The sequence below is a fragment of the Camelus ferus genome, chromosome 16 (genome assembly GCF_009834535.1).
Source record: "Camelus ferus isolate YT-003-E chromosome 16, BCGSAC_Cfer_1.0, whole genome shotgun sequence".
Classification (NCBI taxonomy): Eukaryota; Metazoa; Chordata; class Mammalia; order Artiodactyla; family Camelidae; genus Camelus; species Camelus ferus.
The window spans coordinates 14,225,200-14,249,929 of NC_045711.1; the positions used below are offsets into that span (position 1 = coordinate 14,225,200).

The following is a 24,730-nucleotide window of genomic DNA, read 5'->3' on the forward strand; positions in this document are numbered from 1 at the left end:
ATTAAGGAATCCAAAAGGAGAACAGCACTGGATGAGCTTGCTGGGGCGCTGGAACCAAGCACCACAGCCCCGGGGCTTCAGTGACAGATGTTTATTGTCTCCCAGTCCGAGATCGAGGTGTGGGCAGGGCTTGTTTCTTCTGCAGGCCCTTGTCTTCACATGCTCTTCCCTCTGCCTGTGTCCCAATCTTTCCTCCTAAGATCAGGGCCCACGCTAAAGGCCTCATTTTAACTTCCTCACCTTTTTAGAGACCCTATCCCCAAACGCAGTCACTTTCTGAGGCGCTGGGAGCTAGGACTTAGACACTCAGGGGATATAACTCAGCCCATAAACACTAGTTTAAGATGGTTCTTTTTCACATACTTCGACATAAATATCTATAGTCGGTTTAACATAAATATTGAAAAGAGAATTTAAAACCCAAAAGACAGCCCTGTGTCATGAGTCTGGAGAACACAGCTGACACGCCTGTTGTCTGCTGGGGGGGGCCACACCTGTCAGGATGTGCCGACACTTCCAGAGGGCTCTGCAGCAGCTTTAAGGAGAACGGTGATCCGCATCAAGCCCAGACACCAGGGAAGTTAAGTTCAGAAACAAAAGCCAGCGTCTTCCTGAATGGCTGTGTGCCCAGCACTTTACGGATCCATGTGCTGGAAAATGAGCTGGGTCCCCACTCACCCTAACTGAAACCTGTCCCCCACAAAACAACTTCCTGACCCCGGTCCCCAGGCCGCTGCAACAGAGGCCCCTGGGGCGTCAGGTGTGAGTCAGGTCTCTGTGTCCTTCTCCATCTCAGGGCCTGGGAACCTGCACTTTAACAAGCACCCACCTACCTGTCCCCTCAAGTCTGGGGGTCTCAGCCCCTGAAAGCCGTGTACTGCCATTTTTGCACCCAAGAGAAAGGTCACACTCGTCCAAGCTGCAAAACTGAGCACATTTTTATTTCAGACCCAACGCAATCCTGCATAGGCAGGAAAGTACCCTGTATCACATGATCAACATCCTCTCATGTCCACTGGCAGGTCCCTGAAAGCCTGGCACAGGATTTAGATAAAAATCAAATGAAAGATCCCTAAGGAAACTTATTTAATGGTTCAGCCCAACAACATCCTCTCCACTAGTAAAATCAGCACCTGCTGACAGGGGAACACAATGATTCATTAACAGGGAAGACCATACTTGTGCTTTCAAGTGCAAAGATTGGTTACGAATGTCAGAAAGCCTAAACTGATTGTTATCAACCACCAGGAACTCAAAAAGGAAAGCAAGGGCGCTGTGGAAGTGATGCTCTTCCTGGGAACGCAGTACAGCCTTTCTGAGCAAGGGTCCAAGACACGGGAGAGGAAGCTACGCCGATCAGAGGGCTCTGTTCTCATGGGGAAACGTGCTGGCTGTGCCTTTTCTGGCTGGGTCCTTCCCCGAGGTCCATTCCACTGGCTTCATGGTAACTTGGTCCTCTGGTCTCAAGGTGACTTTTTGGGAGACTTTTGGTTCTAATCTTTACAGTTCTAAGAATCCATCCTGGCTGAACCCAAGGGTAACACACCCTGTCCAAAACTCAGCTGTTCTCGTGGTACGAAGGCCACTCAATAGGCTGCATGTGTAAGTGTGTATATACCGGCTCCGGGATGGAGACAGAGCTTCCTTCCTCGTTAGCAGGAGAACCCTGCGCAGCCGCACCGCCCTGGCCACTAGCTCTTTCTCCTGTGTTCCCTCATGCACGCAGCAATTGAACCAGCGATCTCTGCATTCTTCTTGTTCTGGCCGAAATAATCTAGAAACTCACCGTCTGGTCCAATCAAGTACATGATGATTGTATGATCCACCTGCAGAGAAAAGGTGGGGGAGGGGGGATGATAAAAAGATCACCAGAACAAGTTGCTTATTTTACTGAAGAAACGCTGCAGGATAAGAGGCTTCATGTGAATGGGGAAGTAACCTCTGTAGCATCAATTTACCGAATGGGCCTAAGCCTTTTACAGTAAATTCACAGTGACACGTTACCTTCGGTGTTACCAAAATCTGCCCCTAACTCTTGCTTGACACGTTAGCTAGAACCTGGAATTCTTTTGGTTCGACCCTTAACATACTCATTCACACAATTTCTGAGAAAAGAACACACGTCTAAGAAACGGCTGGGGCTGGTCTTCACAGAACCGCCAGTGCCCGTGGAACAGCAATGCCTGCTTGGGAAGGAGTGGAACATTTCATCTGACCCCTTAACCGTGTTACAGAGAGATAGCGATATCACATGGAACTAAAAGTGCTGGTGAGAAATTACTTTAATTAAGTTCTTGGGTATATTCTTTAATGTTTTAAGAAGAACTGGTTATCAATCATTACTGACTAAATTCTGCTTACCATGTTTTATGAGAAGGAAGCCAGAAAACTAACCACTATATATATATCTTCTAATACAGTACTTAGTCCTGATATCAAATGGAAACACGGAAATGAGTGTTCTCCCTGGGGAATATTTAAACTACTTTGAAAAGTCGAACCTGAAGCAAATCACACGGAAGTTCCTCAGAAGTCATAAACGCTCCACCTCCTAGGAGTCACCTTAAATCCATTAACCATTTTCCTGGCAAAGTTCTTAAAATGTTGCTAGCTCTACCTAAAGTTTAGATCAGACATTGACTTTTTTTAGTTACAAGCTTCTACAAATCCAATTTTAAATGAGCAGAAGACTTGGCACTTGGAATCCTTGGAATTCATTCCAGGCTTGATTGCTACTTGGCAAGACAGAGAGACAGGAATGTGATCACACATACCAAACTGGAGACATCCCCAAGCATACTCGAATACACTTGATATGTCTGTGAGGTTATCGTGCTTTTATACACCCATTCACGAAGAGGCAGCAAATGCAAAGAGCCACTTGCCTCCTCACATAAGGAAAGAATGTGTACCCAAAGGGCTCAGACAGCTGGGGATTTCGCATGTCTTAGAATAATTCACTGAGGGAGGAGGACGGGGACCTGCATTTCTGCAGTCGTCTGACACAGAGTTGGAATCAGGTCTCCAGATGTCTCATCAAGACTTACTTCGTAGCTTACACCTTCCTCTCTCCCAATTTCTTCCTTTTTCTATTCTTTCTATTATCTGTTCTCTCTCCCCTTCAAAACCCAGAATTTCAGTGTGTGCTGGACTTATGAGTGTTCTTCGTATAAATTACTTTCTAATACATAATACTGTTCTACCTGTATCTGTCAGCCTAGTCAGTGGTCATGTCTCAGTGTCCACTTGGGTTGTGGGCAGAGCAGACCACCACCTGTTTCTAATGCAAAGTTCTAGCAATCCCCGGAACAGGAAAGGGAAACTAGCGTGGGCTGACAAGCTCTTTCACGTGTTACCTTAACCCAGGACACGGGTACTGTACTCCCCTTCAAATGACAAAACAGGCTCAAGGGCAAGTTATGTAATTAGTCAGTGCCAGAGCAAGCTCCGACCCTAGACCTGCCCCACTGCAAAGTCCACAAACTTTTCACATCACCGCATTGCCACCATCTCTGTCAGGAACGCTGGAGAGCCATGAGACACTGTTTCTACCGTGCAAGTTTGTACACATACATCCAGATGTAATTTTTGCCTTTGGGGAAGGTAATGTATGCACATAACTAAGAACAGAGGAACATCCAGGGTACACAGACGATGAGTCTTCCACTCCTTCCGGACTCCGAGTCCCCCAGTTCTCAAAGGGAACCACTGCTACCAGTCCCTTCTGTATTCCTCCAAAGAACCCCGCTCCCACATATATCAGCATGTCTGCACCCTGCACCCTGCACCTACTTCTTTTTACACAGAAGGAACAACACACCATACTTGTTTTCTCACTTAGCAACACACTAGGCATTGTTCTCTATCAGTACATATACAGCGGCCTTTAAAAAAATGGTTGCTTGGTTTTCAGTCTTTTTACAAACAATGCTGCAGGTTATATCTGTAGGATAAATTCTAAAAAGCGGGGTCTCCAACCTAAAAAGCATTCCACTCTAAATATCGATGATGCTGACAAGCCGCCCTCTGAAGAAGGCCTATCAGTTTAACTCCCACCACAGTGCGTGAAAGTGCCAGCTGTCCCAAATTCACTCCAATGCTGTAGAGTTTTCTCTTTTCCCAAATTTGATTTTGACAATGTATTTCTAACTTTTGGCCTTTCTGATCTAACAGGTGAAAAAATTGGCCATCACATTATACAATTCACATTTCTTTTATGACTAAAACTGAACATCTTTTTGTAGGTTTCAGAACTATTTGTACTCTTTTGCAAAAGTATTTCCTTATTAACACAAAACTGTAATATTATACATATAATGCAATGATGTGCACAGTTAACTTTCAGCAGAATCCTAACAGTCTGGCACGCCCGGGTTACCCACACGCTGGTCTGTGGATTCCACTAGCATTCAAGGCTAGATGCTCATCTTCGTTGCTTTTGTTTGAGATTGAGAAAACCTCATTCCTTTACATCTCAGTCTTTAAGGCACTCCTTCATTCCCTACGTGTCCTTAAATCTTAAGTTTCCATACCATCTTGTGGATGAAAATCTGTGACCTAGAGGGACATAAGTCATACTACTGAAAAACCCAAGAAGCTGGAGAGTGTCTCCCTCTATTGGTTGATTTAGGAAATGTATAGGAATGAACTCACTGATTCTTATCGAAACAACACATTGTCATAGCAGTAGACCAGTAATTTCTCAAAATGGGGCCTGGGATGTGTTCTAGAGGGTCTAAGAAGTCTCCATAAGACTTAAGTATTTGCATTTTAATTTTTAAGATTAAAAAAATTAATATCCATATTCTGGATTATCTGCATGACTACCTTTCAGTACAAATCCCAGCACCCAAACCTGTGATTTATGTTAATGAGCTCACTGGCACCTATCTATACTTTACTGGTTATGGTCAGACGAGAAAATGATATACTCTTACTAAGTCAGGACCAACCAGTCCAGGCAGGCTACACAATCAAAGGTTTCCAAGTATTTCAAATAAAAAACCATGAGGGGCAGTTGAAGAGCTGGGTATCTGACAGCAGTCTGACCCAAATCACATTCCTGTGGTGAGCAGTGCTTTGGTTTCAGCAAAGTATCTCTTGTAACATTAACTGAATGCTTTGAGTTCTGTAGGCTGTTTGGTCTAATCTGTAAAATTTGAATTAAGAATTATGAGCTATACAAGCATAAGACTAAGGACTGTTACTAGTTTACCACTGCACGGATGTAAACAATTCAACACTGGAGGTCAGACTGACTAACCCAACCGCTGTAACTAGTATCCTAAGTTAAACTCAAAACCAGTCAATGCAGCGCTCTTTCATACAGAGAGTAAAGTCTGCAAAGCTCTTTTTGCCCACGTTGTCCCCTCGGCCACCGCTCCCCCCTGCTCTGTCCCCCTCCTCCTCAAGCTGCTGCTTTGACAGTCGGGTTTAAGTGACTTACTTAAACTTAGGGCATAAGGAAAAATGCCAACTTTTCTCATCTTTTTCTCCCATGAATTCAAGTTTCCCTAGGTCTATGAGGCACCAGAACTAGAAACTAAGATTACCATATGGGCTTAAGGCAAAGGGACCAGAAACTAGCTTTTAATTTAGGCCAAAGGCTATAGGGACACACAGTGTACTCCAGGTTCAAAGGTGATGGTGAAACCACACTGGGCCATAGAGACAAAGCACCACTGTGAGACGCCCCTCTGCACATCACTCTTGGTTGGGAGCAGCCGGTGGATCAACGACTCAGGGTCCTGACTATCTTTCTTTCTGCAAAACCAGCTCTGGGGCTGAAAAGGCTCTGATGGTTAATCACTGTGTCCAACCAATATTATACAGAAACTAGAGCACCAGTGAGGAAAAGACCTGAAATAACACTAAAACACACTGTCACCTCTTCATGTGACAGGAGAAAACGTCCATACTGAGAAGGAAATGGGGCGGGCAGGGGCGGTGCTTACGCACTTTGTTGGTGCTTCACTGTGAAACTGCTGACCAGAGGAGGAACAAGATGGCTTGGGCAGGAGCTCAGGGCTCCAGAGCAGTGCTGATGAATGTAAAGATGGTTCTTTAATATGAGAGCTGCAGAAGTTCAACCTCACAGAATTTGTTCCTCATCATTAAAAAGCATGTATTAAATGATGAATTATGCGGAGCATAACAGTTACAAATGCAACTGAATACAAAAATCATGCAAATGCATGCAGCTGATGTGAAAACAAACCTTATAGAAAGTCTATGTGCCTATAGCTTTCTTTCCCCTTGCTTTTCAGAATTCTTACTCATTCAACACAAAAATGCAGCTCCTCATGGCCTAACACTGCTTCTCAAAGGGAGCATATTTTTTATGCCTCTTCACTGGGACAGACAGAACCAATACAATGTTTATAAACTAAAATAAGCTTTGCCCCCAAATGATTTTACTATATTCTATTAAATCTAATGTATCACTGATTTCATATTGCCCTGTAATTTTACATGTCACCAGAAAAGAAAAACAGGCAATTAAATCATGGGAAGAGTGAATAGAAATTAAACAATCACCCTTTAAAAAATATATACTTCTACTATTCTTTTAAACATTCCTAATTCCTACAGAATTTGCCATAATCTCAGGTTATCCTTCATTTTCATTTCATTTTTAAAGCCAGTCATCACTTAAAGAGACATGAATGTCTGGGACCAGGGGCTGAAAGCTGAGCATTTACTCACTATGTAGTCCTCATCTTCGTCCTTGGGGCCAGGGCTGTAATACACCCTGAATGCTCTGGCCACTTGATCGATCTCTTCTTTTGTGCCAGTCAAGCCAATCAGTTTGGGAGAAAACTCTAAATAAAAAACGAGAAACACAGTGAAAAAGAAGAAGCAAGCAAAACAACCATCCCTACTTCAAAGAACAGTATCAGTTATAAAGCAGCCCTATTTCCACTTTCTTCCTAAACATTTCTTCATTTCAAAGGAAGAAATTCACATACAACAAATGAAAATTCTCCCATGTAATACATGTCACATCCACCAAGACAGATCACACTGGAAGTAAGTTAGAAACCAACAGCAGGAAGATAGCTGGAAGATCCCCAAACACACAGAGATCAAACACATTTCTAAGTAAACACAGGTCAAAGGAATCTCAGGAGAAATTTAAAAATATTTTGAATAAAACAAAAGTGTAAATACACCTTATCAAAATTTGTGGACAGCAGCAAAAACAGTGCTTAAGAGGGAAATTTATAGCACTGAATGCATATAGTAGATAAGATCTAAAATCAGTGAATCTAGAAAAAGAGCAAATTAACATCTGAAGTACACAGAAGGAAAGAATTACAGCAGAAATCAATGAAACTGAAAACGACATCAATAGAGAAGGGAAATGAAACCAAAAGCTAGTTCTTTGTAACGTGTAAATCAAATTCTCTCATGACTATTTAGTGAAGAGCTGGAGGGAATATATTCCAATTATTTAAATCACATTTTTTGTTAATTTAGTTGTTTTTAAATACTTAGATGTAGTTCTGAGATATGCTTAAGTTTAAAAATATTATTATGAATTAAGCAGTACAGCTTTCCATTGTATCATAGGAGAAAAAAGTCTGCTCACAATTAGTTCATACCAGGTCAAAATACCTGTATCTCGTTTTCCAGCAAATAATCTCACAGTGTGCATTTACTGCTAAGTTTTTGAATTTATGTAAGTAAGCCGGGGAAAGCCTCTTAGAATACCTGGGTTCATCAGACTAGCGAGCTGAGAGTCCAGTATTTAACAGCAGAACCTTCTTCCAAGGGTAGATAAAGACTATTTTCATTCCCTTGGACTAATTCATTCTAAATTGAAAAACTGCTCAGATACTGGAAAAGCAAGATAGCTTGTCTTTCTTTTCCACTGTGAGTAAATGAAGGGTAGGCGAATGAAGCCTGCATTAGTTGCACATCCAAACCTTTTAAAAACACTGTTGAAACTGCAGTGATTCTTCTAAAACTGAGTATTTTAAAATCTCCCTCCCCTCCAAATACAACTAGAAATGATCGCATCATCAAGCCATGCAGGTATGCACTGTTAAATAACATTACTACAGTAAGGCTGTGGTATTTCTGTCAGGTACGGATTTGCGGGTGTTTACGGTTTGGTTAATGTGTGATAATAAGTAACTGCCAGTGACATGCATTTAAATTGCAATTCACTTATCACCCAATGGGTTATACCTGTTTTTTAGTGCTTTCAAAAGTAACTATGCTACTGCCCAAATTTCTGACAAGCCTGCAAACCATGGATATAAATTCTGCTCATATATACTAAAAACTACAACTTCAATGAGAAAACCAACTGTTGTAACCTCAGGTGAGGTACTGTTTTCCTGTTGAAGATTTTTTACATACAAAACAAAAGAATTTTCCGCAAAAGAACAAGCTCATAAACTGAACTTCATCACAACGGGAAACTGCTCTTCAAGAGACGTGGTTGACATGACCAGCCAAAGACTGGGAGGAAATATTGCAAATCAGACACCTGATAAAAGACTGTATCAAGAATATAAATAAGAAGCGGGGGGGGGGGGTTATAGCTCAAGTGGTAGAGCGCATGTTTAGCATGCATGAGTGTTAGATCCCCAGTATCTCCTCTAAAACTAAATAAACCTAATTACCTCCCCCCTCACTGCCAAAGCAAGATAATTAAATAATACAATAATAAATAAAAATATTTTACACTGGAATTTGACACAACATTGTAAAATTATTATAAATCAATAAAAAATGTTAAAAAGAATATAAATAAGAAGCAAATAAGTTAAGTGAAAATGAAATAAACAGCCCCATAAAAATGGGCAAAAGATGTGAAAAGACAATTTACCAAAGAAGACAAACAGATGGCAAATAATGGCATGAAAGGATGCTTAACATTAAAAGTCGTTAGGGAAATGCGTATCAAAACCACAATGAGATCCCACCAAACACCTGCTGAAGTGGCTGAAATTAAAGGCTGACCCTATCAAATGTGGCAAGAATGTGGAGGAGTGGGAGCTCTCATACACTGCCAGTGGGAACGTAAAAATGTATGACCACTTTGGGAAAGTCTGTCAGCTTCCTAAAAAGTTAAACATTCACCTATCACATGACTCAGCCACTCCACCCCTACGTATTTACTCAAGAGAAAGGAAAGCCTGTGTCCACACAAAGACTTGTACATATGCTCTTAGTAGCTTTATTGGTAATAGTCAAAGACTGGGAATAACTCCAACGTCCACCAATGGGATACTACTCAGCAGTAAAAATGAATGAATTATTGACACACTGTAACATGGGTGAATCTCAACATAATTATGCTGAAGGAAGACGTTAAAAAAAAGGGAACATATCATATAATTCCATTTACATAAACTTCTAGAGAATGCAAACTAATCTACATAGAAAGAAAGCAGACCAGTGGCTGTCTGGAGACAGGAGGTGGGTGCGGGACAGGGACATGAGGGAGGGATTAGCAAGGGCACAAGGAGCTGGCTGGGGGTGATGGATATGTTCACTCTCTGACCGTGGTGACCATCTCACAAGTGCACACACGTGTTAAAAGGTAACAAACTGCGCTTTAAATATGTCCTCTACTGTATGTCAACTCTTTCTCAACATGTGTTAAATAATTAAAAGATACAGCAGGTCCTACTCAAAACACATTTTAAAATAACTCAAAATTTTGGAGGATATGCAATCAGAAGGTGTCATATAATAAAAATAAATAGAAAACTATTCATTAGTCCTTCTGACCAGTAGCTCAAATCAATTTCGCCACAACTAAAATTCAAACTCCCGAATTTTAAGCACCCATGCTCCCCACACTAGTATAAAACCTGTCTGATCAGATTGTATTCTTGTCACGTTTTTCAGCTGAAGAAACCTGAATCCACAGAAATTTAAGCAACTTGCCCAAGCTCATAAGAACTTACATATTCACCCTTTAATTCGACCATAACTTAGTTTTTAAAAGTAACTTCTAAAAGGTTTTAAACTGCACATTGAGAGGAAATGAAATTCTTCCATTAATAATTATGTTTATCATTATTATTTCTGATTTGCAATATATGTGCTGAGTTCAAAATATGTTTATATTTAATAATTTTTCTTTAATCTCCCAATGAACATACCCTCATGGCATATGTCTGTCTGTCCTAATTTTACAAAGGAGAGAATGAGGTACTAAGCTGGAGGCAGAAGAAATGCATCTTCTCAAGTCAAGGCTCTTTTACTTTGTTATACATGAAGGCCAAGTTCAACCCTTTCTCTGTGACAAAATTAAAAAGAGCCCTGCACCAGGAATTGAGAGACCTCTTATTTATTTACTTACCAGCCGTAGTCACAATTCTGAGCCTTATCTTACCCTCCACCTGTAAAACTGGTGACCGTACCATGTTCTCTCTATCTCACAAGGCATTGCAAGGTTCAAATGAGCTGATCTTTCAAAAACTCTAAGAGCTAAACAGATGTGAAGCATTATTAATCGAACACACCTTTCACATAATTTGCGATGGCTTCTTTTGTGTCCCTCTCTGGGTCGATTGTGATGAAAAGAGGAGTTAAGTTTGGCAAAGTTGGAATACTATCTGAAAGAAAACTCTCATTAGTCAGCATTCACATTCCAAGGGAAAAGACAAATAGCAATTATGGTAGCATGTAGGGAGGGAGTGCCCTACAGCAACACAGAGGGACATCTAACACTGATGTCAGATGACAGGGGAGGGGACAGCCTCTGGGAAAAGCAGATCCATACACATCTGTGGTGCGATTAGACAAATATTCTACCAAATCCCTGCACCGGTGCATACATGCATTACTCAAATCATATCAGGCGCATATCTTGTCTCCTAATCCAATCCAATGTTTGCAGGATTCCCTCCCACCATTTCTCAAAGGAGAGGTAAACTATTAAGGACTGAATTTCCTGGAGCAATTCATTTTAGGAAGGATGTACATCATAGACCATACCACAGATTTCCTAGTCTAACCATCAGTCACCGGGGAAAAGGCAATGGCAGTGTCTGTGATGGAAGGCTACAAAAAGGAAGGGACACAAAGCAGAGTTAAGGGAGACCCAGACCACACTGACGTTTTTAAACATTTAGCATCAAAGCAACCTTCCTTTGTGGGGAGGGATATAACTCAGTGGTAGAGCACATGCTTAACATGCATGAGGTCCTGGGTTCAATCCCCAGTACCTCCAATAAATAAATAAATAAATAACTAAAAACAAAAAACAAAAACAAACCACACACACAAAAACCAAGCTTCCTTTGGCGAAGAATAAAGTCCAGGGAATCATAGCAGCTAACAAATCTAATACTGAGATCTTACGTTTTCACAAACAAAATAATTACAACCCTCCAACTAACAGTAGTGTAAGAATATGAAAAGCATAGTAACATTAAGGACATCAAGTCAACATGTACTTTTTATAGTAAGAGATGGCTTTCTTACCTATTTCATCCACGACTTGAATCATTTTTTCTAGTTCTTCTGGACAGATATCAGGGCAATGAGTGAAACCAAAATAAATCAATACCCATTGACCCAGGTAGTCCTTATTGGTTTTGGGCTCTCCAGTATGAGTTGTGAGGGAAAATGGGCCCCCAAGTAAAGGCTTTCCAATGCTTCGCCGCCGTTCCTTCTCCAGCTCTTAAACAGACAAACACCAAAAAAAAAAAAAAAAAGTGAATCTAACCACCAATATGCAAATGACTGATCTATGGTTCATACTATACTAATGACTGAGGGCACAAAATGTGAAAGAAATAGCTTCAGTTTTCAAGAAGCTTAAAAAACCTTTAAAAAAAATAAGTATACAACAATAAAATAAAATAAAATTAAAATAAAATAAAATAATAAAATAAAATAAATAAAATAAATAAAATAAAATAAAATAAAATAAAATTCTATTGTATATATTAAGGACTATAAGAAAAGAAAGTGGTAAAAATATTTCTTCCTCTTCCAGAACAATTCAGTCCTTAGCCATTAGGCGTGGCCACGATGAGGGAGGGAGGGGGAACGAACGGCAGAGCAGAATGTCTGAGCCCAAGTGGGCGAGGCGGGCGGCCTGGCAGTGGGTGCCTGAGCCTGAGTGTGCTGAGGGCAGCTGCACCGGGGAGGACAGCAGCGATGGAAACTTAGTTACATACAGGGGACTGATCAAATAAATAAATACACTGAGATAAGAGAGTTACAAGTGGAAAAGGAGTTAGAAAAATGGAAAGAGAGAAAACTAGGATGAACCATGAGGTATTGGGGAAAATGGGAGGTACAGTATGAACTTACAGCTTCAATATATATAGAAACAGAAATAAGTGTAGCTGTAAATGGACATCTCTTTCCTACCTCTGTCCACTGAGAGGACCGAGGAGAAGACTCCTACCTCTGTCCACTGAAAGGACCCAGGAGCAGACACACTCCAATAGCAATGAGCTCATATCCTAACTTCTAAATACCATCCTCCACTAAAAGGATCTAAGACTTTTTAGGGAAATGACTGAAACACACAATAAAGTATTTGGAGATGATGAAGCACTTTGGGTACACTTTTTAAATACTACTTCATAATACAATTTCTTACACAACAAAATGTTATTAATTGAAGATGAAATCCCAAACTAAAGTCAAAAGAAGCTTGCGTTTTCTAGAACCGTACCACTACTTTCCTAGTTTGTCAGTTTTGTTTCATTGTGGAACTGCTTGTTACGCAAAAGAAATACGTCTATATATCAATACGGATCTTATATTCCTAAGGTTCTAAAGCCTATGAATTCTCACCCCTAGACTTAAACATTGTCTTTTGTATAATGGCATCAAAAGAGACTCTCTAAAGACTCAAAACATTAAGTTCTACTTTGTAAAGACTTACTAGAAACTTCTAAAACAAATCTTAGAAGTCCTGAAATAGTCTCTAAAATATAAAGTTCTTGTAAACAATTTCTAAACACTTCAAGTGGTAATCCAGAGCAGTTCCTGGCATCCCAGCCAGGTTCTCCCATCTCTCTCTATCATCCGTGGACAGCCTCTGGCCTGTCCCTCGCTAATACTCAGTGGTTTGCAGTACGTTGAGCCTTCCTTTGGCCCTCTGAGGACTGTGAATTTCCCTCTGGCCTGGCAGAACTTCATCGAGTGAAATCCTTTACTTCGGTGTCTGTTTCACTGTCATGTGCACGTCAATGGCTGGACTGCACCTTAGTCATCTTTGTACTCCCTGGACTTCTCACTACCCACAGTCAAATCTGTCCACGCTACGTCTTTTCATGTTAGACAGTATTGTCCTGAACAAATAAAAGACAATGGAAAAACAGGTGACATCCAAGTCAAGTTAGTAGTTTAGTGAATAGTATTGTATGAGTTTTAATTTCGAAGTTTGATAAATGAGCCGTGGTTACATAAGATGTTAACATCAGGGGAACGTAAGAGAAAGATATATGAGAATTCTGTCATTTTAACAACTCTCCTGTAAATCTAAAATTATTTCAAGATTAAAAAGCTTAAGAACAACAACAGAAAGATGCTAGTCCATAGGCAGGAAGGATTTGATTCAGAGCTGACCAGATGATATGTACTTACTCTCTGTCTTTTCTTTCTTGAAGTACTTCATTCCAGCCAGTAAAGCTCCTCCAATAGCAAATGTGACGGCTAAAGACTTCCAGGAAACAGGCTACTGGGGCAGAGATTTCAAAAATAAAAATGATGCAAACATTTAGTCATACTAAATTTATTACATTAGTTTAAAATATAGCCATACACAGGCCCTGATCTCGTTAAATGGGCAGAATGTTTCATGTTTGAGATGAGAAAACACTGAGAGTTTCTGTGGCTGCAGTGGCATCTGGGCTCCTAACACAATCATGAAGGCACTTATTTCCAAGGAAATGTTCCCTAAGTCAATTTCTTTTCAAGTGAAAAATGACCCAAAGCTCAAGTACGGTGACTGTTAGTATGTGTGACCCTGATCCGAATGGCTGATTTAAAACCAGTTAATTACTTGCTTGTGCTGATATTGAGACTACGTAGAAATAAACCAAATAAATTTGAGAGGTTAACCCAACTAGGCTTCAGGAAGTAACAAAGCCAAAGTAGAAGCGATCTAAAAGTGGAACCTTTTGCAAATTGCATCATTACTTTGTGAATGAAAAATGCTGCTTGCCGTATCAGCAAAGACATCAGCCACTCCAGCCTCCCGAGACAGTGAGCCCAGGGGACCTCAAGATGGAGACAGTGGGCTGCCCACTGCCAAGCCCTCAACCACTGCTGCCACCCGCAATGGTGCACCCTGAGGGGACTCAGAATGGGAAAGAACAGGATACTGGCCATAGATAGCTAAAGTGCATATCAATGGAATGCTTTCAATGAGCCCATACTTTTGTATCTTCCCATACTTAGAAAAGTGCTAAGTTCATTAACTAGGGCTCTCTGATTTCCTTTAACTACTTTGTGTTTTTGGTGGGGGAGGTAATTGTTTTTTTTTTTTTTTTTCTTCTTCAAACAGAGGTACTGGGGATTGAACCCAGGACCTCACACATGAGCATGCACTCTACCACTGAGCTATACCCTCCCTGCCAGTGGTTTTAATTAACAGTAATCTTTTGATGTTCTGACTACCTGGTCTTTGTTGCAAAACTCCCTATATGTCGTGGCTCCTCCCTTACCTCTTCGGAGCAGTCCCTCAGAGTTATCTGAGGCTGCCTCCCCGGCTTGAAGTCCTCAGAAAGTCTGCCAAATAAAGCATAACTCTCAACTTTTAGGCTGGGCCTTCCCCCTCCCCAGTCAACAACTTCTTTGTACTCTTCCAAATCCCACGGTAAGTAAAATGCCCGCTACCTAGGCTTACCTCATTAACTTTCCTCCAGCTCCAAAAACCAACTCTCTTACCTAGTACTAGAGGGTAGTGGCTCTAAGTTCTTTTGAGGTCAGAACTAGAACTAAAGAGGAAAAGCATGCCCAGCACGAACTACAACCCACATTGTGCTCAGTTGCAACATATTTACTAAGCCTCTGAAGGGAGAGTCAATTGACACCAAAAAAAAAAAAAAAAGCTCTGACTCAGTCACGGAAAACTCATGGTGGAGGTCCTTAAGAACACCTGAAACTTATTTTCTCGGCGCAATGCTAACTAAAACCCAGGGAGACGTGGGATGAGATTCTGTGACCCAGGAGGACACAGGAATTGAGGACAACTTCAGGCCAGGTCGAGCGGTTTCTGAGGTTACTACCGGAAGAGATGGGAAGGCCACAGGGCTGACTGACAGACCCGACAAGCAAAGGCAGGGCTCCAGGTGTGCACTCACCCCGGGCTGCGAGGGGCGTGTGGGGTCTCTGCTGCCCTTCGCCTCAGGTCCCGACGACCCCGGCGGTGGCGGCATCGCCGTGCTGAGGGGCCGGCTCCTCAGGTAGCGGCCAGCGAGCCCCGAGGCCCGCCACGGCTCCTGTGGCCGCGCGCAGAGTCGCCTCAGGAAAACCCTCGCGGTCCCCTCCCCCGGGTCCCAAACCCCGAGTCCCCGAGGCAAGAGACGCCAAAGTTGTCGACTCGGAAGCTGCATGACCCGGCCGGGAGCCTGCAACAGCCCCGCCATCAGCTTGTGAGACCGCGCCTCCTCTGACCCGCCCCTCGGCTTCCGGCGCCGTTTCCGCTTCCTCCGGAAGTGAGGGAGAGCCGTTCTTTCCGCTCCGCTCCTTGGTGACGCGGTACCCTAGCCGGTAGTCAAGAGCCGTTCGCCGAGGAGCTGGCGCGCGGTAGGTGGGTCCTCGCGGCGGGAGGCGGGCCCGGCCCGGGCTGGGCGGGAGCTGCGCGGGCGGGCGGCAGAGTGGGCAGCAGGGCTCGCAGGAGGAGGTAGCCTCCGGGGCCGGGCTGAGTGGCGGGGCCTGGGCCCGGCGGGCCTGAGCGCCGCTCGGGGGGCCCAGGGCTTCGGCGACTGCAGCCGCTCCTTCCCCACAGGGCTCCCCCCGCCTCAGAAGAGAGCGCCTGGAGACGGGCGGGACGCGGCAGCCCGCGTTCCCACCTTCTCAGGCGCCCTCGGCCAGGCCAGGCTGGAGGTCGGCCAAGGGGCGTTGCTGGGTCGTTGACCGCTCTTCACCCCTAACGAAGAAGCAGACCCCTCGCGCTTGAAATGTTTGACTTATAAAAACATTTCTGACCAGGATCTGAGTGTTAGGGTGACAAGGGCTTGTATGACTGAACTGCCTGAACTTCCAGTTAATTCCCAGGTTATAAGGAACATAATTATAAACAACGCTGTACGAAGTAGTGTCTCTGCTCCGTCATGTCCCAAGCCTTCACTTGCTGTCCCTGGGCCCCAGTTCCTTAAAATGCCCCCCGCCCCCCAACGCCCCTGACCCCTTCAGTTTGGTGGTTGAAAGTTTGCTGATGGGTTCTCTGTCCGGGGCTGCTTATCTTGTTTGGGTAAACTGCATGAGCTATATATGCCTGTATTTATAGAAGCCCTCTCTATTAACGAGGCAGAGAACATTCGTCGGTTTATTTTTCATTCCTTGTGAAAGTTTAACTCGTGTTCATACTGTCTTGCCTTGTTTCTGTCTCAACATCTGCAGTCTTAGCCTTTTCCCTCCCTGCCTCCTTGGTGGAGTTGCAAAATACAGAAAAAGGAAAAAAAAATCGCCTTCTGATGCTCTTCCTTAACTTCGGATCCCACTCCTGCGTGCTCCGACAGGCAGAAGCAACTGGTGCCCCGTGATGGTGGCGCTGGAACATGGTATTTTCTGTGAACTGGCAGAATTAGCCAGTGTGCTGCTCTGCTTTCTAACGCAGTAAGGTTGTAGTCTGTCACTACCCATGTTTCTTGATGCCCTGATTGAGTTGGAATTCTCTGGAATATCTGCTCAAAGTAAATGCTCGCTCGGCATTTGGAATCGTTTTTAATCAAACGAAGTTTCTATGGTTAAGATTTTTTTGTACCCTCTTATTTCTGTGCATTTGTTTCCCCAGGGGGAAGTTATTCCTTAAATGGACAAAAAAGACACAAAAGTAAGTTGCTTAGTCAGGCAGTGAACATATAAAATTATCACTCATCATTGCTCAGTTGTAGGTTAACCGATCAGACACACATCATACAAAATTAAAACTGAATTCAGTGTTGTTTTCAGGTCTGTTAAGTTTTATTTCCCAGAGTGATTTTTTTCTTTAAATAGGTTGACCCTTTATTTACCAGAGCACTTTTATACAGCTCTTTCATATTAAATTTATAATATTAAATAAAATACTATCATCTAAAACAGTTCCTTACTGAAAGTAGGTATTTTATAACTAGACATTGGATGAATTGCTAACAGCACATCTGAGCCTGACATCATAGACCCATAAAACTTTAGTGTTAAAGGATACCTAAAACACTGGTGTAAACCTATCACTTATGAAAGGAAAATCAGAATGGTGTTGGCATTGCTAAGAGAGCTCTGAAATGGGGCTGGGAGGCCCTTGAAGACGTGTGACTTACGCAGGATGCACGTCTCAGCCTGGATGGAATCTGAGCTTTTGACCACTTACTGTCCTAATGAAGTTCTCCAGAAATGTGCCAGAAACTCGATACTTCTTGGACCCCTATCTTAGAATAATTCGTGATTCTTTAAGGAGAGATACTTCCTGACTCACATCAGAGTCAGTTCCCACTAGGCAACTCTGGCTTTTTGTATTTAAGAGCCCCTGACTCTTTCTCTTCCCCAGAACACTCAGTTTTACCTGAGTCTGTCTCTCCCGAATGCAGTTCTTAAGATCCCAAATAAACTCTTTATTTGTAGTCTCCTGCATTGTTTTGGGGTTGGCACACTTTTATTACTACTCTTAAACCGCTAAGGTCACCCGAGTTTTGTTTTGATTTTCCAATTTAGATAATATCTGATGTTCTATCAGTAGTGACAAGGCTGATCAGATTTTGTTCTTGACATAACTTTAGGCTGTTTTGACTAGGACAGCTCGGTCTGACTTTGTGGGACCTTCCCGGCCCTTTCCCCCAACAGTGTGCCTATCCCCAAATATTTCCTGCCTCACCCTTCCTGTTACTACAGTATTTAGTACAAGTGAGTTTCAAGGCTGCCCCTTCCTCTTTCCACAGCCACCTGTCCCTTGGGGTCAGTGTATAAAAACTTGGCTCACCAATCCCTTCCCTGAGATACTTTTGTCTCAGGTTTTGAGCATTTATTACAATAGTTCCTCTTAACAAAGTCTCTCCTTACTAATGTCTAGACTGTCACAGTTTTTTCCTTTGACAGTAGTGTGAAGGACTGTCTGTCTTCACAAGTTCGTCATAGATTCTTAAGGGCTTACTACAAGAACCTTCAGCCTTCTGCCAGTCTTAATTATTATAGAAGTGTTATTGTATCATCTTGTAGCAAGTTTTCTGCAAGTAAGCATCTCTGGGTACTTCTTTCCCTTCTTGAAAATCATTAATGCCTAATGTGGTTTTCACAGAATGCTGTCGGTTTATCCTGCACCATGACCTTTTGTAGGAATTTTTTGAGGAAGTCTTGTAAAGTTTTCCACATTTTCCTGGTCTATAAAAATTATGGTAGTTTTGTTCATCTTGAGGTTCAACAGGCAGATATATTTTCAGATATATAATTAAAAATAATTTTCTTAACATGCATATAGTGCTTTATGATATGCAAAGTAGATCACTGTGTTATAACTCAGTCAAATCTCACAAGCGATGGGGGTTGTTTTGCTCTAGAAAAAACTGGGACTCCAATCAGTTCCAGGCCTTTAGTTTCACAGCTTTCAGCAGTTCATCATAATACCTCTGCACTGAGACTTAGGCTAACTTAGCATCTGTAAGTAGTGCAGGCGAAACTCTCTCAAAATTGCTATTTTGCTTTCTTTTCAAAAGCAGATTGTTTCGTTAGGTCTTCTAATTCTTCTAGACTTTATTTTCCCTAAACTTCAGAATGCTTTTTAAAAACTTTATATTATAGACATTTAAAAACATGCTTTGAAGTAGAGATAATAGACCTCATGTACCCATTAGGAGCTTCAACAGTTATCCTGTACTCATCTCCTTTCTTGTGTGTACTTGGTGAAGGATGGGGAGTATTTTGAAAAAGTTCTGTGGCATTGGAATGCTTGTTCTAATCTTGCCATTGGAGGTGTCTTTGAGTTTTTGATCTCTCTGTCCACCACAGTCAGTCTCTCTGGCATTTCCCTGTATCATAAAGGACTCTGAACTAGTCAGGAGAGTCGGTTCCCTGCCCACTTGGTTCTTTTTGCCCTGACTCACTCATTCCTGATCCCAATTATCTTTCCTTGAACATGGCCTTGTTCTCCTCCCATGCCTTTTATCTTTCCTTTAACAGATCACAGTATAAATATGTCCCTGTTTTTTCAAAATAATTTCTTTGTTTAATAAAATTGCATACTTTGTATTCTTGACCTTATCTTTAAAAGCTATATGTATTGAGCATTTTGGATCTCTTTCCTACTCTGGAACACGTTACTGCTTTGAAGCATGTGGCCCCTGCACATTGCCTAACTTTAAAAAAAAGTTGGCAAATCTTCATATGTCCTGGAGTTTTCCTAAATTAAACTGTTTCAGCAGAAGGTTTATCTGACAGGGCTTTGGGAATCATGTGACAGAAATCTTAAAGCCGATTCAGTTTGGCTTTACTCAAAGGAGATTTTATTGTCTTACAGAACTAAGTGAACAAGTTCTGGCAGGGACAGGCGATTCCAGGTTTTCACCTAATGTTTCCAGGACTTGGTTTCCTTCCATCATGCATATTCGTTTCTTCTGGGTTGGGTTTCTTTCAGTTAACTTTTCCCCCGGCACCTCTACACAGTTATCTGTTTAGCAGGAGTTGTTCCTGTAGTTTTGCTAGTAGTTCCCACAAAAGTCCCAGAGCTGACGCTTATTGACCTCGAACTGACCCGAGGGAAACTGGGCTTTTATAGGCCAGCGCTGGGGGTTGAGGTCAAACCACACAAACTGAGAGTGAGGAATTGGGAGACTTGGAGTGCTGTTACCAGAACAGGAAGTGAATGACAGCTGTCTCCTGGACAAGATCAAATTAATTGGGACTAAATGCCCTCTAGGGGATCCACAGTACATACTTTCAGTATAAAGTCTCCGAGTTTAGAGAGAAAAACAAGCTTATCTGGCAGGGGATAAAAGCCGTTCCCAGAAGCTGTTTTCTCTTAAGCATTGGTAATAGTGTTCCAGTGAGACACTTGCGAAATTATCTTCTGGTTTGATTCTCCTTACTTAAACTTGAAATTCCAAATATTGAAACCTAGTAAGACGAGAGATTTTCAGCTTAGATGAGTTTTGTATTTATGTAGTTGTATCTCAGTTCACCATTCAAATCAGATAATCTCATCTATGCTAACCCTCATACATAATAACTGACTTGGTATTTAGTGGGGTTTTCAGGTGGGGACTGCAGGAAGAAATGAACAAATTGGGGGGGAAAACAGTATAAGAATACTAAGCCATTTTTCAGCATTTCCATCTTTTTCTGGTGCTTTTTTACCTGTTTATTTAGGGCTAATTATACCCAACCAGATTAAGGGAGAAATTAAGTTTATAACTGGGTAGATCAGATAGAAAGTGTGTCATTAATGACAACAGTTTTAGAGTGAAAAGAGGCCCCTAATTCACAAAAAATGTCAAAGTCTGGCCCTAAGGGCCAGTCGTAGAATTGTCCCCTCCACCTCTGATACGCACACCGTGGCGGGATTTCACGTGTCCGTAGAGGGTTAACATGAACTCAGTAGGAATACTGGGCACACGACTGGAGAACAGGAGTCGAAAGTAATTTCAGAAATTCCAAATGAATTTTTAAAAACAACTAGGTTTTAATAAACCTAGACACCACTGCACAGTTTATTACTGTAGCCTTTCTAACATGAATGGTTGATAAATTAGGATCTTGGCCTTTGATTTTGACTTTAGTCTTTAATGTTCTTGGCTCTTTTAAGAGATTACAAATGATTATAAATTTAGATTGTTAACAATCTAATAAAATAATAGCTTTTTCAAGTCTAAATTGTGTGTACTTACTTGTCGGCCACTGAGGCAGGGCAGAGATCCTGTATAAGGGAAAAAGACTACATATTTCCTGTTTGGGTTACAGAGAAGGGGAGTGTATATTTGGTATTTAAAGAGCTGATTCAAATTTGAATCCACCTGTTAAAGAACCAGGAACCACTACTCACAGAAATGAAAATAGTCACCTCAACATCATAGTTTTTGTGTTGGACTTTTTGTTTGTTTAAAATTGTAAAATGGTATATTTTTTGCCTCTCACTGTCATTTCAGATATAAAATATGAGAAAATTATTTCAGGTGACCTACCCATCAGCAAAGAGAAAAGATCCAGCCCGACACAATATACCCATAGCAGGAACTGATGTATAAAGTAGAGTAGATGCATGTAATATTCAGTTCCAGCCCACCCCCTGCAAAATGTTGAACTTTTGATAGAATTATTTTGGTGTTTGTGGAAGATGTGCATATGTGTGTGTGTGTGTTTAAAACTGGTGTATATTTATTAAAAATTATAAATTACATCAGACTTGTATTTGACTTTACTAAAATTAGAAGGGCTGTTCATCAATAAATTACCCTTTTGTAAATTGTTGCTCTTCTGAGAACAGAGGTTATCATCTATTTCACAGATGAGAAAATTGAAGCATTTTTAGGACTTGGCAATTTGGACCTAAGACCATCAGACTCTAAAGTCCATACACTTTTCTCTATACCAAGCTACCTAGTGGATTGACTGTTGAGTTTAATATTCATTTAGCCATTTTCTCCAGTCCAGTTAGAAAATTAAGATGTTTATAACTTAGTTATCTTTTTTACTTTATTTAGAAAACTTTGGAGGTTATGGATGATAAGCCTGATCCTGGACCGCTAAGTGAGAGTTCAGAACTCTTCTCCTTTGGCGTTATAGCAGACATTCAGTATGCTGATTTAGAAGACGGCTATAATTTCCAGGGGAGCAGACGGAGGTACTACAGGCACAGTCTTCTTCACTTACAGTGTGCTATCGAACACTGGAATAAAGAAAGCAGCCCACCCTGTTGTGTACTTCAGCTTGGAGACATCATCGATGGATATAATGCACAGTATAAAGCATCAGAAAAGTCACTGGAACTTGTTCTGAACACATTCCAAACGCTGAAAGTCCCAGTTCATCACACGTGGGGAAATCATGAATTCTATAACTTCAGCAGAGACTACTTAACAAACTCCAAACTTAACACAAGGTTTCTAGAAGACCAGATTGCCCGTCATCCTGAGACTATGCCTTCAGAGAGTTATTACGCTTATCATTTTGTGCCGTTCCCTAAATTCCGGTTCATTTTACTTGATGCTTATGACATGAGTGTGTTGGGTGTGGACCAGTCTTCTCCAAAATTCCAGCAGTGTCTGAAGATACTGAGGGAGCACAATCCAAATACGGAATTGAATAGTCCTCAAGGTGAATTATTCCTTTGAGCTGAGAATCTAATACATTGTCTTTAAATTCTTCAGCTACCTTTTATTCAGCAGGAAGATGGACAATTAAGGTAAAAGTATATTGTCGTGTTGTTCAGGGTCAGAATTTCTCACAAGCCTCATGGCACATGGATTGGTGGCAGTTGGTTCAAGATTCCTTTATCTAACAGATACCTGAGTGCCTGTTCTGGGCTGGGCGCTTTTTCTAGGGCAGCTTCTTCAGAGCTGTAGGCAGTACTGACTACCACTTTTTTTATGGATGGAGTCGGGGAAATGAGAAGAAAGTGGGCAGGACAGATGATAAATGAAACAAATAAGTGATTAATGCCACCAAGAAAATAAAGTAATAATAATAATATTATAGAAGAGGACTAAGGGTACCATTTTAGTTAGGTGGCCAGAAAGAGCTTCTGTAAGGAGAAAAGCATTGAAGCTGAAACCTAAGTGATAGTCATCCTTGAGAAGAGCGGGTGGGGCAGAGTATTCAAGACGGAAATACAGAGGCACAAAGCAGAGTGAGACATTGTTGAAGGACACAGAAGAGCCCATGGGGTAAAAGGTGATTTTGTAGTGAGTCAGGGGACATAGTAAACAGTCTGTTTTATTTTCAACGTAATGGAAGGCTAGGGAAGTAGCAGAGGAGCGTCAGGATTAGGAGTAAGATAAAGTGTGCTTGATGTTGCTCTAAATTCTTGTGGTCTCCTATTTTAAGTCAATTGCTGCCAAATATTGCTAAAGAAATATATGTGTCCCCAGAGTAGCTAAGTTTGAATGCCCAAATGAGGGAAAAACTGACATTTGATGGGTCTAAAATACTGAATTCATTTCAGGACTTTCTGAGCCCCAGTTTGTCCAGTTTAATGGCGGATTCAGCCAAGAACAGCTGAACTGGTTAAATGAAGTTCTTACATTCTCTGACAGAAACCAAGAAAAGGTGGTGATTGTGAGTAAGTATTTACATTATTTGGTTACACTAGCATTTTAGAGAATAGGTTTAGTTAGGTTTTAAAGCATACTACCAATATTTAATACTGTGGTGTCCCCTTTCTATAAAATGAATGCTTAGTTTAAAATTTCTTATTGAAAAACAATCTGAATATAAAATTAACATTTAAGCTTGATTCAGGAAAGAATTATAAAGTAACAAAAACATCTTGCCGTATATTAGAGCCTGTAAGTTGGCCTTTTACGTTTCAAAGTAGAATTTCCCCAAATGGGATCAATTTATGTACTAATATTTAAGTGAAAAATGCCGTCCAGGCCCCAGACCAAATCCTAGCCTCAGGAGACCTACCTATGAGTGCAGTGGCCACCAAGCAGAGGCCTCTGCTGCCCAGGTGGAAAAAAACTGATGTTACAGGAGGTGAGTGTGTGTGAGCCATCCAGCAGGTCTACAACTGTGTCCACCATGTGATTGTAACGAAATAAAATTTATTATTTTTGTTTAGAATCATTTTTCACAAACATACTGCCTTCAGATATTACAGGAATCTGGAGTTGCTCAGAATATACTTACGTGCAGATGTGTGCGTGTGCTGACAAACACACTCACACATGCACACATGAAGAACTGAGTTTGGATTTGCAGTATGGCTGTTGTGCTTGGTTTAGGGGCTGAGATTAGTTCTCTTGTTTAAAATGGGTGTGGCATGATGGACGGGCTGGGACTGAGGGTCACAGGGACTGGATTCCATTCCGGCTCCTGTTTCTATGAGCTCCGAGACTGGACAAATGTTGAACATACAGACTGCAGTTTTCTCCATGTTGCACCAAGTTATGAACATGAAAACCCTTTGAAAATGACAGGCTAGTCAGATAGTTGAGTATGTAAAATTTTATTTCTATAAATGTAGTTTTTCCTTATTAATCTTTCACTGATGTGGTGAGGACATGAGATGGAATGGGGATGTTGCTACTACCATTGGAATATCAAATGTCTGTCATTCAAAGTTGGAAAATTTAAGGTGCCCTCAGGGGTTACAGGCATCTTGTGACACTATTTGGCTCTAGAATAAGTGGTCTCAAAAATGGGATACTTCTCTCATCTCGGCATTTTAGTTCCCACTGCCAGGATGTACCTGTTACTTTAAAGGATACTGGAGTTAAAAGGGACCTATAGATCATAGAGTCAGACATTTTAATTTTAATTCAAAGAGATTAAACTGCATAGCTCAAATCATACAGCTACTGGGACTGGAGTCCGTGTTCTGTATCCCAGGCCCCCCTCCACCTTCCCCGCGTTCTTCCCGTCTCCCTTCACTCTGTCCCTGCACCTG

General features: G+C 41.6%; 2 protein-coding genes across 7 annotated transcripts in view; one reads left to right on the plus strand and one right to left on the minus strand.

The window, feature by feature from the left end:
* Nucleotides 1-915: 915 nt before the first annotated feature.
* LOC102511874 (protein SCO1 homolog, mitochondrial) lies at nt 916-15,625 on the minus strand. Its single transcript, XM_014556439.2, has 6 exons — nt 15,297-15,625; nt 13,576-13,666; nt 11,452-11,649; nt 10,488-10,580; nt 6,706-6,821; nt 916-1,826 (listed from the first exon to the last, which is right to left on the minus strand). Exons 1-6 carry the CDS (start codon nt 15,579-15,581, stop codon nt 1,692-1,694), a joined length of 918 nt encoding a protein of 305 aa, XP_014411925.2. The 5' UTR covers nt 15,582-15,625; the 3' UTR covers nt 916-1,691.
* A 10-nt stretch (nt 15,626-15,635) lies between these two features.
* ADPRM (ADP-ribose/CDP-alcohol diphosphatase, manganese dependent) overlaps nt 15,636-24,730 on the plus strand; it is a 107,057-nt gene continuing 97,962 nt past the window's right edge. The window contains exons 1-4 of one of the 6 annotated variants that reach the window (XM_032498809.1): nt 15,687-15,741; nt 16,558-16,718; nt 21,825-22,437; nt 23,285-23,401. In XM_032498809.1, the coding sequence (XP_032354700.1) occupies nt 16,716-16,718; nt 21,825-22,437; nt 23,285-23,401 (733 nt within the window). In that variant the 5' untranslated portion in view covers nt 15,687-15,741; nt 16,558-16,715. Of the gene's footprint in view, nt 15,746-16,557; nt 16,719-16,968; nt 16,991-21,824; nt 22,438-23,284; nt 23,402-24,730 lie in introns of those variants that run through there. The other 5 variants (XM_032498811.1, XM_032498810.1, XM_032498812.1 and 2 more) reach the window with 5 other exon arrangements.